Source organism: Cyclopterus lumpus, chromosome 5 (assembly GCF_009769545.1).
Source record: "Cyclopterus lumpus isolate fCycLum1 chromosome 5, fCycLum1.pri, whole genome shotgun sequence".
In the NCBI taxonomy this organism is placed as follows: Eukaryota; Metazoa; Chordata; class Actinopteri; order Perciformes; family Cyclopteridae; genus Cyclopterus; species Cyclopterus lumpus.
The window spans coordinates 11,000,604-11,013,875 of NC_046970.1; the positions used below are offsets into that span (position 1 = coordinate 11,000,604).

At 40.2% G+C, this 13,272-nt stretch overlaps 1 protein-coding gene across 5 annotated transcripts in view; it reads left to right on the plus strand.

Moving 5' to 3' along the window:
- mdm4 (MDM4 regulator of p53) overlaps positions 1-6,130 on the plus strand; it is a 28,093-nt gene extending 21,963 nt beyond the window's left edge. For 3 of the 5 annotated variants that reach the window (XM_034533870.1, XM_034533873.1, XM_034533871.1), the window contains 10 exons: positions 1,017-1,107; positions 1,210-1,284; positions 1,458-1,591; positions 1,705-1,754; positions 2,174-2,238; positions 3,479-3,575; positions 3,653-3,813; positions 3,970-4,167; positions 4,290-4,358; positions 4,469-5,455. In XM_034533870.1, the coding sequence (XP_034389761.1) occupies positions 1,033-1,107; positions 1,210-1,284; positions 1,458-1,591; positions 1,705-1,754; positions 2,174-2,238; positions 3,479-3,575; positions 3,653-3,813; positions 3,970-4,167; positions 4,290-4,358; positions 4,469-5,038 (1,494 nt within the window). In that variant the 5' untranslated portion in view covers positions 1,017-1,032 and the 3' untranslated portion in view covers positions 5,039-5,455. Of the gene's footprint in view, positions 1-199; positions 425-1,016; positions 1,108-1,209; positions 1,285-1,457; positions 1,592-1,704; positions 1,755-2,173; positions 2,239-3,478; positions 3,576-3,652; positions 3,814-3,969; positions 4,168-4,289; positions 4,359-4,468 lie in introns of those variants that run through there. The other 2 variants (XM_034533869.1, XM_034533874.1) reach the window with 2 other exon arrangements.
- Positions 6,131-13,272: the final 7,142 nt, after the last annotated feature.

Sequence of the window (13,272 nt, forward strand, 5' to 3'; positions counted from 1 at the left end):
TTTTGATAATCTTTCAGAGAGCTGCTAAATTAAAAAATCGCACTGACATTATTTACTGTCACTATTAAATTATACGAGAGCATCATCTCAGATCATCTTTTAACGTAACACACAACGTTACGTGTGTCAGCCCATGATGCCACCCTACGGTGCGCTATTTATGAAACAGTAGGTGGCGCCACACCCCCGGCGGCAGTAACTAGTTAGTTGTCCAGCCGGAAGTTGTTTAGCCATATTCATCGTTTTGAATCTGTAGCTAGTTCAGCTATGCTAACTGTCTACTGCTTGTTGACTTGTAGCTAGCTAAAGTTGACTAGAAAAGATTTATTAGCTGTGTATATATTTACAAGATGTCGGTTGGTTGTTAAAGCAGCAGTGTGTGTGGAACAATGTAGCAGCTGTGAAGTAATGTCAACTCATCTTGGTAAGAAGCATTTTCTTTTACCAACGTATTGTTCAGGAACTAAGCTAGTTAGCTACATTAGCTCGCTGACACGTTTGGTGGTAACGTTGGCAGGTTTGTCACTTATACGTTTCTCCGATATTCCAGTCTAAATGTCGACAGTTGTTGCATATGTGTTTTATTTAACTGACATTTCACCCGTTCTTCCGCCATCACGCAAGCTCGGCTTTTCGAGAAGTTTGGCCTTACTAACTGAAGACAGTGGTTAACTGTCGCAAAATAAAAAGTAATGGTGGAGTGGCGTAACTTTAGGTAAGTTAGTTAGCTAACTGTTAACGCTAAACCAAAATCCTGTCAAGCCAGCTCAATTTGTTGCAGTCTGTTTAGCATTATTATTATTATTGCTAAAATGTTTTGGTCTTGTAGGCGGTGTCATTAACGCTAAATGTAACATTGTTACATAATTCAAGCGTACAATTATTTGTCAATTTGGCTTCGTGGGCGTTGGTATTACGTGTAACGTCTAATTAGTGAAGATACCAGCGTTTTGTAATGATAATGTAAATGATGATTGGGAATTTGAAATCTGACCCGTTAAGATTCTCTATTTCAGACTTTGTTCGTTTACTATGAGCTCCCTATCGGCCCAGCTTCCTGCATTAATAAGCACAGCATGCAGGACACTACCTGGAGATGGAAATCAGGTACAATTAGAACAATAACAATGACTGCTGCTTTGCCTGTCAGAATTCTAGTTCATATTAAATGCGATGCGGTGGTTTTGTTCTTTACTCGTTCTTTATCAGGTACAACCAAAAGCCCCACTCCTGCAGATTCTGCGTGTTGCCGGAGCACAGGAAGAAGTCTTCACACTCAAAGAGGTGAGTCAAGTATGTTTGTTAATATGCAGCCTGTTTTACTCGCTCATAACAAAGTGCTATCTGAAAAGTCTTCGGTCCAGGTTTCATTAGTCTTTTATACTGGGTCCCTATCTGTAACAATGTGCCTTGTAGGTGGATCCTTGTAGTTGTCTGAAACCCAATATGTTTTGTAGGTGATGCACTACTTGGGTCAGTACATCATGGGGAAGCAACTGTACGACAAGCAAAGGCAGCACATAGTCCACTGCCAGGATGACCCTTTGGGAGAACTGCTGGAGGTGGAGAGCTTCTCTGTCAAAAACCCAAGGTATTCACTCACATAAAAAATGGTCAACACTCAGTAATGCTTGTCTATACATCTAAACGTATACATCTAAAATACAGAGGCCCATTCCTAATTCTCATAATCTCATTTTACAGCCCGGTGTATGAAATGCTCAAGAAATACTTAGTTGTGCTTGGTTGTTCTGGTAAGTGACGCATTCATTTTCTACTTCATATATTTTTGTGAAATAATGATTCTGTCAGGGGGCATTATCAAAGAACAAGGAATGTATGAATACATTGTGCATCCTGTAGTTCAGTTGTGTCTTCTTCCTCTTAACTTTGTGATTGGATTCTATGTGTTATTGGCTTCTTTAACATTTTGTTTTGAAGTGAAGATCCCTGGGTGTATGGTGATATATTCTAAATCCAGCTTTCTTTTTGCATACTTTGTGAGTGCTTGTGATCGTTATTGCATCTCTTGGGGATGCGAGGACCAGAACTACCCCATTTTCCAGCTTGTCCGACAAAGCTACAAAAAACAGGCGTTTGTGTGAGTGTATTATGCTATAATTAAAGGGTGGGGGTGTCCTTTTTCTGTTACTGTGTCTCATTTGAAATGCAGACGCTGCAGAGAATCTTTCTGTGGGCCATGATTGTGTAGAGGGCGGAGTGGAGGATCGTGGTCAGGTAAAACCAAAGCATGGTGCTAAGGAGAAACAGAGCCCCCCCCCATCGTTCTCACCTAACTACATACAACACTTGGCAGGCCAATGCTGCGTTCACACCAAAAGCGTTGTGAATATTTGTTGAAACGGTTATCATTTTCTTTGCATGGAATCTACTCGCACGAAAAATTCTCACTGCTTTTGGTGTGAACCCAGCATTAGTCCAAAGCTGTTCATACATATTTGTCATAACAAGCACTGATCACAGTGCTGGATTAAGACCAATACTTTAGCTGCAAGTCACTAAGATAATAAGAAAAAAAAAAGTCTGCTTGTGTGTAATGACGAAGGAGGGTAAGGGCTGCTGTCTTCATTGGTGTGCATTTGTACAGAGTGGCACCGTCTCTGTACAACCCCATCCTTGGTTTGGTCTGGTGGTACTTTTTTGCGATCCACCATCACCACCCAGTGGATGGGGGGCAGAGTCACCCTCTCTGTCTGTCTCAGAGTTCTCTTCTCTGTTCCGAAACTGGAGGATCACAGCTCCTGATCCAGCAACAGGCCAAGCAATAACCCTCTCCTGTGTTCACCCTTCTTTACGACCCCCTTCCAAAATCTACCTTGAAGTACCTACTTATGTGTCAGACTTTGTCTAACCTTTGAGTTTCAGTCCAAATTTTGTCCTTCGTCAGTGGCTTTTGAATCAAATGACTTACTATATTTCTAATTACTGCCCATGTTAAATCCATTTTAAGTTTATCTGATTTAAGATCTGATCATTCTTCTATCTATCTATATATATATATATATATATATATATATATATATATATATATATATATATATATATATATATATATATATATATATACTGTACATGACCAGTTATTTTTTTTTTACAGTATCTAAGTAATTACTTACATTATATATATATATATATATAAAAATTGTATTAGAACAGTTTTAACTGGATTTTAAAAACTTTGATGCACTAGAGTGTTAATTGGTACACTGGCTTTCCTACCTCATCTTTCTCTATCAATTTCTGTGTTTTTTACCCTCCACACGGTTTTGGTGCCCTTATTATATCCTAAATTTGTTTTTGACCTCCCCTCCCACTGATCCGTCCCTAACTGCCCAGCCCTTTCCCCTCTACAATGATCGCATACCCACAGGCCATCTTGAAAAGGAGCTGTGAGATCTCCAAGTACCCAGGTATGGCTCTGTGTTCTGATTTTTGTCCTTCACATTTCTCCCCCTAGGTGTGTGGAGTTGTGGTCAAAGCAGGGCTTGAGGCTTGCAGTGATGGGCCTCTCCTGCAAACCCCTTCCCAGCGACGACCTCGGGAGCCAGATGATGGTAAGCAAACGGTTCCAAATATGCCCAGGACAAGACTTGTTCAAAATGCTGAATTTCACGGTTCAAAACCTCTCCAGACTTCCTTGAAGGCCTGCCACGGTCAGCCTGCAAACGGCCCAAACTGGATGTTTCTTTGGACGAGTGGGACCTCTCTGGCCTGCCCTGGTGGTTTCTGGGTAATCTCCGTAGTAACTATAGCCGCAGGAGCAATGGCTCTACTGACATCCACACAAACCAAGTAAGAAACTTCATTTTTTGTTTGAAAGTTTGTCAAATCACAGTAGTAACAGCTCGTTCGGGGGTTAAGTTGAAAGATTTCAAGCTTAAAAACATACACCTGTTGGCCAATATCATTAATTGGGGTGTAACAGTGTTGGTCTGACTGATGTGTCAGCTGTCTCCTGCACAGGAGGAGGACACGGCCATTGTGTCGGACACCACCGATGACCTCTGGTTCCTGACCGAGGGCGGGAGTGAACAGGTGAGCGTGGAGATGAAGGAGGCCGCACTTGAGGAAGGGAGCATAGGAGAAGGGGAGGCTCTACCTGAGGACTATGATGAAGGAGGAAAGAAGGAGAAAGCAGATCGTGAGGTAGGGGTTTGTTTCAGACTTCTTTGGACAGACTCATACTACATAAAGTTTTAAATAAATGTATTCACACTCTAGGTTAATGTTATGAGATGTTTGATCAAACGACTTGTATATTTAACCAGATGCAGGAAGAGCCAAACGAAGACTTGCAGTGCCTAAGCGATGACACTGATACAGAGATCTCCACACAGGTTTCTATGTTTTTATTTCACTTTATGTTGTAGTTTTAGGTTTTGATTAGCTGTAGATTCAAACTTAAACAATGCAGATGTGTAACTTTTGTATTTACCTTGCACTTTAGGATGCGTGGCAGTGTACTGAGTGCAGAAAGTATAACACACCTCTCCAGAGGTACTGTGTTCGCTGCTGGGCTCTACGTAAGAACTGGTACAAAGATGTCCCCCGGCTCGCCCATTCCCTTTCTGTTCCAGACATTTCAGCATGCAGTTCTCTCACCATCAATGATGAGGAAGATGACAGTGACACAGGCATTGACATTCCAGACTGCAGCAGGACAGTTTCTGACCCTGTCATCCTGCCCTCCCACTCCACAACTGACCGACCATTGCCCACTATGGCCACAGGGAAAGGCAAGGGGCCATGGCTCTCCAGCTTTCACAAGGATGAGCAGCTCTCAGGAGGGAAGAGTCAGGGAAATCTGAGCATGGAGATTGAAGAGGTTAAGCCTGAGGCACTTTTGGAGCCTTGCAAGCTGTGTCGAGTGCGGCCACGCAACGGAAATATAATTCACGGACGTACGGCTCACCTTATAACCTGTTTCCCATGTGCAAGAAAGCTACACAAATTCCATGCTCCTTGTCCAGGATGTGGGAAGATCATTCAAAAAGTTATTAAGATATTCATCCTCTAAATGGAACATACACGCACATTTGTCGAGCTCTGGGAAACTCAACAAAAAAACCACATTTGACCACACAGATGCACGCACTCTGGATCACACTCTCTGCTCGTAGATACAATCAAAATGTCTACCATACCCTTAAAACCTATAATGGTATACACCAAATATAGAACTTGGTGAAGCTTGCTCTTGTTTGCATGGTGTATTCTGCATCACACTGCCACATTTTTGGATGTAAGCTTGAACACAAGAGTTTGTCCTACCGAATTGGTGCCAGGTTTAATTAAGGGACATATAAAGGCAGACATATATATTTACTTATTAATTAGAATATCACCCGAGAGTGCATGTTTGTGTGAGTTATTTTATTTAATTTGATTCTCGTGTGTGTGTGTGTATATGTGTATATATATATATACATATGTATGTATATGTATATACATATATGTATATATATATATGTGTATGTATGTATGTATGTATGTATGTGTATATATATATATATATATATATATATATATATATATATATATATATATATATATATATATATATATATATATATATATATATATATATATATATATATATATATATATATATACACATACACACACACACACACACACACACACACACTGTAAAATACAAATGTGGGTGGTTTAACTCCTGTTTCTCAACAAAGTGTTTCAAAAAATAGAATTTAACCTGCTTGAGAATGCACAGCAGAAGTATTTACTGTAATTTCCTTTCGGGTGTAGTAATTTGATGTTAATCCGTCTTCAATACCGTGTTTGCAATTGCCAAGCCACTGTTGACAGGTATGCCTGCAGTAAGTTCTATAATTGTTGGTTAATGTTTAAATGTTACTGCTCAGAAAAGGTACTTTACAGCCCTTCTTGAACGTATGCTAAATTAACAATTTGTATTTTATTTATTTATGATTTAAAGTCTGATTGATTAGTTGACCACCACCTCTAATGAAGCAGGAAAAGGCTTCACTTGTTCCAGAGCTCTAATGTATAATTAGAAAAAATACTTTCTGACTGATATATGGAAAGTATTATACTAAATGACTAAATATACCATCTGACCAAATGACTGCAGAGTACTTATTGGGAGATTGAGGTTTGATTTCAGCATTACACTGCCATGTAATGACTCTGAATTTGAATTTGTATAATATAGATTTTATTTTGGTGGATTATTTGAAGAATGTATTGTTGGACCACGTAGATAAAAATTTACTTAAGCTGCCTACAAATACAGAAGGGTCTACAACGCTCACAGTAGGTGTTCAGTGACATGAAACATCTGACTCTTGGCTCTGCTTTGCGTAGAGGGAATATTACAGATATTTGAACTGCATTTTACTTGCGTTTAATCTTTCTGCCATCAGATGGTGTACAGTACCAGAAACAACATGTAAAGCATATAGAGCATGCGTCTTGTCGTGACTAGAGCCAGCACTGAGCTAGTGTGAGCACTATATTAGATATATAAAATGCAATAATAGGTTAATATAGGCTGCTGTATGTATTGCCATAATTGTGCTTTGAGAAAAACAAACCTCTTGATAAACATGTCATGAAAACGGCTTAGCTTACATATTATACCCTTGTTCTTCTGGTTCAGAATGACAGACGTGTTACAATAATTGACAATAAGACTTTAATGTGCTGAAACATGGTACATGTTTTTTCTTCAACCTGTCATGGAATAAAATTAGTTGTTTTGTAAAGAAATAAAGAATTGTTGCATTCAGTTCCCTTGCTACGAGCAAAGAATAAGTCATTGTGTGACAGGCCAGCTGTCATGCGTTCTCTCCTACTTGACTAGGCTCCAGCTCCTGCAACTCTCCTCTGCTTACTCACTATCCTGCTGCTTGTGTCTGCTGTATTTTTGGAACAGACCATTCCTCTTGTCTACAGTATATAATTTTGTTTTGCTTTAACACTTCTGCTTTCTAATTTGTTCCTAGGACAGCTATCTTATCCCAGGATTTTGTATAGATAGTAATTACCAATCAGGGAAAATTCCCTGTGTAACTACACCATCTGAAAACACAAAGGTTCACTAAAGCCTAGAGAAATAGCTTGTATTTATATATATTCATCAAATATGAGTTATTTCATTCAATTGAGAGAAATATATTTAAAAACTGCAGGTTTTACTCAGGGCTTTACAGGTGGGTGGGTAGTTTTCAGATGTGTTACTTTGATACCAATTAATTCCAAGTAAAAGTCCTGCATTGAAAATGTTACCTCAGTAAAAGAATATGATCAGTTAATTAATTGTACTTTTAAGTATTAGAAGTAAACATACTCAATGCAGGGAAATGGCCTCCGACTGTCATACTATTATATAATTCGAATATGTTTGCTTTAATGCGTAAGCACTATTGTTAATTGAGGTGGAGCTCATTTTAGAACTAACTAATGACTATGCCCAGTCTGGATGATATTGGTTTGTTATGTAAAAAAAGTGAGAAAAGTCCATCACAGTTACCTGGGGCCCAAAGGGACATCTTCACATTGATGTTTTGTCCAACCAATAGTCCAAACCTCAAAATATTTCAGTTTACATTACATTACATGTCATTTAGCTGACGCTTTTATCCAAAGCGACTTACAATAAGTGCATTCAACCATGAGTCCAAACTCAGAACAACAAGAATCAAGCAAGTACAATTTCTTCAATAACGTTAAACTACAGAGTACTATCCGTAAGTGCTACTAAAGTGCTAAACTACAAAGTGCTTTTGGTAAGGGACATTTAAGTGCTACTAGAGTGCTACTACGGCTCTACCTTCACTATTCAAGGTATAGTCGAAAAATATGTGTTTTTAGTTTGCGACGGAAGATGTAGAGACTTTCTGCTGTCCTGATGTCAATGGGGAGCTCGTTCCACCAATGAGGAGCCAGCACACCAAACAGTCGTGATTTTGTTGAGTGTTTAGCTCGAAGTGAAGGAGCCGAGCGAAGTGAACGAGCTGGGGTGTATGGTTTGACCATGTCCTGGATGTAGACCGGACCCGATCTGTTCGCAGCACGGTACGCAAGTACCAATGTTTTGAAGCGAATGCGGGCGGCCACCGGTAACCAGTGAAGGTCGCGGAGGGGCGGAGTAGTGTGGGTAAATTTCGGGAGGTTGAAGACCAGTCAAGCAGCTGCATTCTGGATGAGCTGGTAGACCTGCCAGGAGGGAGTTACAATAGTCTAGCCGTGAGATGACCAGAGCCTGGACCAGAACCTGTGCCGCCTTCTGAGTGAGAAGAGGTCGTATTCTCCTGATGTTGTACAGCATGTACCTACAGGAGCGTGTTATTGCGGTAATGTTGGCAGTCAGGGAGAGTTGACTGTCGAGTGTCACACCGAGGTTCCTGGCAGTCAGAGTCGGAGCCAGCACTGAGTTGTTGAAGTTAATAGTCAGGTCGTGGGTGGGAGAGCCTTTTCCTAGAAGGAGGAGAAGTTCAGTCTTGTCCGGGTTAATTTTCAGGTGGTGTGCGGACATCCACTGAGAGATGTCGGTCAGACAGGCAGAGATTCGTGCTGCTACCTGTGTTTCAGATTGGGGAAACGAGAGGATCAGTTGGGTGTCGTCAGCATAGCTGTGGTAGGTGAAGCCATGCTAGCGAATGACAGAGCCGAGAGAGTTGGTGTACAGAGAGAAGAGAAGAGGACTAAGCACTGAGCCCTGAGGGACCCCAGTAGTCAGAGGACAAGGCTCAGACACAGATCCTCTCCAGGTTACCCGGTAAGAGCTCCTCTCTAGGTTACCCGGTAAGAGCGGTCAGTTTACTATAATGTTACAGCAGGAAAGCATACATTCTCACTTTTGAGAGGTTGGAACTAAGCGGCATATTTGTAGAAATGAGTGAAACAAAATAAAAAATAAATAAATGAAAATACTTAATATCTATCTACTAATCAATAAATCAGATAATCCCCACAGCTCTAATCTAATATACTGTTGGGTAGTTTAATCTACAGCAATGCATCATATTGTATGACATCCTAATTTTCTAACCTCAAACTCAAACTATTGTGGTGAAGCGGAAATACTTAAGTAAAATTACTTTGTTAATTTTGTACTCAGGTACAGTACTGGATACAGGCCTACATTCCACCAAAATCCTGTTTGAGGGTGTGTTGCTGTCCTCCCTGTGACTTGCCCGACAGTGTTTAATGTGTGACAGCCATACTAAAATGCTTTCCCCACTCTGCTTCTAATTCAAGAATGGCATACACATCACATCACACAGCGTAGAGACAAAGAATGGTACAACACTCCTGATGACATGGCACCCAGAGCTTGGCAGCTCTACAATGGCACGGCCCAGGGAGTGGTAGGGGATCTGCATGTTTCCATGGCAACAGTACATCCATCCCAACATCCCAGAATAACTTACCACATTCTCTTTTTATCCCCTATTGCATATGCAATACTTCCTACAGAGAACACGGTTAAGATTGAAGCTCCCAGTTGAACATTGCTCCCATACCTTTGCTCATTTTCATCATTGTATCACTGGCTTTCTTGTACTTTTGATGTACCTTTATAAATATACATAGTATTTCTGTGTCACTCTCTTTTTGTGTCTGATACCTCTAGCCTGTTTATCCTCCTATGATTTCTTCTGTTTGTGTGTCTGGATATCTGTAACTTTCCCCTCTGTTTTGTATGCTATTTGGTCGCACCAGAAAGCAGGCCGCTAAATTTGTCCCGGTGCTGACATGGGAGAAGGTCAGTGAAGCCAGTTTTACAGAAAAAAGGCATAAAGACAAAGATAATTTTAAAATAAGAGTTGACAATAGAGATGTGTCACATTAAAATTAGATTTGAGGAGAAACATTTTAGAGATTTTGTTAGTACCCACCGTCTGATATGTAAGATGATATACAGAAGCTAGGCTTGTTGGGTTCAGGGCATAGTTTCCACATAGCTATCCACTCACATCTTGCAACACCGCAGTCATACACACACCACTGGCCTCAGACAGGATTCCGCCGTGTCTCCTAGAGGAGCAATTCAGATTGTGGTTTACAATTAGTCAACGTCTATGTGTAAATTGCCTTTAAATTAAACTGGATAGATTTGTATGAGGGCCCTGTGATATACCTTTCTGATTAAAAGGAAATAGCATCCCTATTTTGAGCAGTATTGGAATATGATTTCACGTAAATAATCGTGTTTCTAACAGTGGAGCATGGGCTATTTACAGTGAATATCTTTAGGTTCTTTCAAGTGCTGCAAAGTATTTTAGTGGGAATTGGGTTATGCGGGTAGATTTGAGCATGTACATATATGTGTTTGTCCATGTGTGCTGGAGCCTCGCAGTGAGCGGGATGCCAGTACAGGGAAGGGCAGCGGATGGCTCAGGGGCTCAGTCCATTCCTGTGATTTAACATGACACCACTTGCACTAAGACTTCGACAGCTGCATATGCACATGCCGGCCATTCTGTTTGTTGTAGGGGATTACCCTGCGATAAAAGCCCCAGTGAGCAGCAGCATGTCTGGGCTACAGAACTACTGTTTCTCCCTGACTTAGAAACCTTTCTCCAGGCCTCCAGAGCCCTGTGAAAACACAGGTGTGGGCACTTCATTCTGAATTGCAGTGAATGGGAGTATTCTACTGATGATGGGTCGTAGTTGTGTCACATCACCTTCAGCCATCAGTCAAACAGCACAACACTGCAGCTTATGTGAGGTTAATTACTCAGAATTAGTGCCAGTACAGAAATACTCGAGTTTAAATACAGAAATAGATACATTTCCCTTCCTTTTCCTTAATTGTACATACTTTAAAATATGTTGCTCTTACATTACATTACATGTCATTTAGCTGACGCTTTTATCCAAAGCGACTTGCAATAAGTGCATTAAACCGTCAGTCCAAACTCAGAACAACAACAATCAAGCAAGTACAATTTCTTCAATAAAGTTAAACTACAAAGTACTATCCGTAAGTGCCATTTAAGTGCTACTAAAGTGCTATCGGTAAGGGACATTTAAGTGCTACTACGGCATTTAAGTGCTACCTATTCAAGACCTACCTTGAATACCTCTTACCACAACCATGTTCACCATATATTTAAATATACCCACTGTTTGAGTATTGATATAGAGGTTGAGTCTGTATGTTGACAGAAACTTTAATTATGTCAATTAATTGCATTACATATTAAGGAACTATTTAAAGTTCTATGAAATTGTATATGGCGATGTTTAAAAAGAGAAAGGGCTATAAGAGAGAGGGCAAACTTATAGAGTGATACACGTGTTTGGGGGAGTTCGTGACACTAGTTGAAAAAACGCATCTGCTTAAGACAAAATGATAATAAAAAAGTTACCAAAATTAACTTTAATTTGTTCAAATGAATTGTAAAGGAGCCTTTGAAAGACTATGTTTTGGTTTTAATTTGAGGAAAAACGTATTGTTCAAATAGTACACTTCCAATTACTAGCTAACCTTTCCTTAGTAGTTCTTAGCAGGAAAATACTATTGAACACAGAAAATGTAAAATGTGTATTTAGTCAAGCATACAATTCAAACACATGTAATGAATGTTTTAGATGATCAATTAATATTTACTTTGATTTAAATAATTCTCTGTCAGCTTTTCCAGCAATTACAGCATATCAAATCACAAACATTGTCTTGGTTTTTACTATAAATTGTACAATAGTTATATCATGGAAACGTATTGGTCACTGGTTATTGTGTATCATATTGTATCTCACTGGATAGAGGTCCTTGTTTATCCCCCTTAATCAACACTGCTCTATACTCTTGTTATGTTATTCTCCTCTTACATATCTGAGATTTCCCAACTACGGTCAGATGACAGTTCTCCAGGTCAGTGATGATCTTGAGGCTAAGGGGTGAGGAGGACTGATCCCTCCCCCCTCCTGCTCAGCTGTCCCACAATGTGCTGCTGCTTGTCACTGAGGAGAAGTGGAACAGTGTTGCCAGTGACAGGGCAATCCCACACACGCGCACACACACACACACACACACACACACACACACACACACACACACACACACACACACACACACACACACACACACACACACACACACACACACACACACACACACACACACACACACACACACACACACACACACACACACACACACACACACACAATTTACTATATCTCAAGTGTTCACTTCAAAATGCTGAGAGGGGACTTGTTCCTCAAACAAGACACAAATGTGTGCCTGAAACCACTACAAAACACACACGCGCAAGATCTCTGGTTCTGCTGACAATGGGTTACGATGGCAGAGGGTTATGAGTGACTCTGACACACTGCAAACCCCCACCCTGCTGTAACCCTGAGAGCAACACAGGCGTCTTTGTGCTCACTCCACCATCAGTGACTATCCATCACAGACTAACCTGACAGCCCACTACAGCCCTGCGCCAAGCATTTGACTCTGCACACTGCACACTGTGCTCTGCCTCAACCCCAAACCCGAGCCCAAAGCATGGGACTAGTCAATGAGCCACCAGCCAGTCCTGCCAGACCACTGCCGGTCCTCCCAAAGGGTTATTGTGTCTGCATAAACAAGTCATTTCATCTTACATTGAGAGGGATGTTTTCACTCATCGAACATCCTTTTTGTATTAATTGTAAATGTAACTTTATTGTTAATATCCTAAAATGTAACATACGTAAATAAGTAAAATACTGGACTAGGTATACATAAGTACAACATTGAATAACAATAGTTCAAATTTAAGAAGAGAATAATGAATATAGAAATGTAGTGACTTTCTTGCAAATGTCTTAATCACTCAAAAAGCTCATTAAGAGTACAATGAAGACTCGAGAGCTATCTAAAAGCGGTCATTTAAACCTGTAATAACAGCAAAAACACAGGTGTAATTAAGTACAATGATTACATTAAGTGTAGTAAACGATCGCCTGTTTAACTATACCATGACCCTGGAACTGACACACATATATAAGATGCACCTATAAGTAATGTTATTAATGCACTTTAAAGTGATGTGCTTGGAGAAAGCAGTACAAGACACTATTACTCAGACTTTGGCTTACTAAACAAAAAAACGGAGCACTGTGCTATAAACTATCAAATGTCATAGGAATAACTATCAACTATCGGCACGGTAGCTCGGTAGCAAGCTGTAAAGGCTGGTGCGAAGAAGATTGGAATAGCTACATTATAGAAGAGTTGGATAAATCAGGTTTTAATTTATTTCA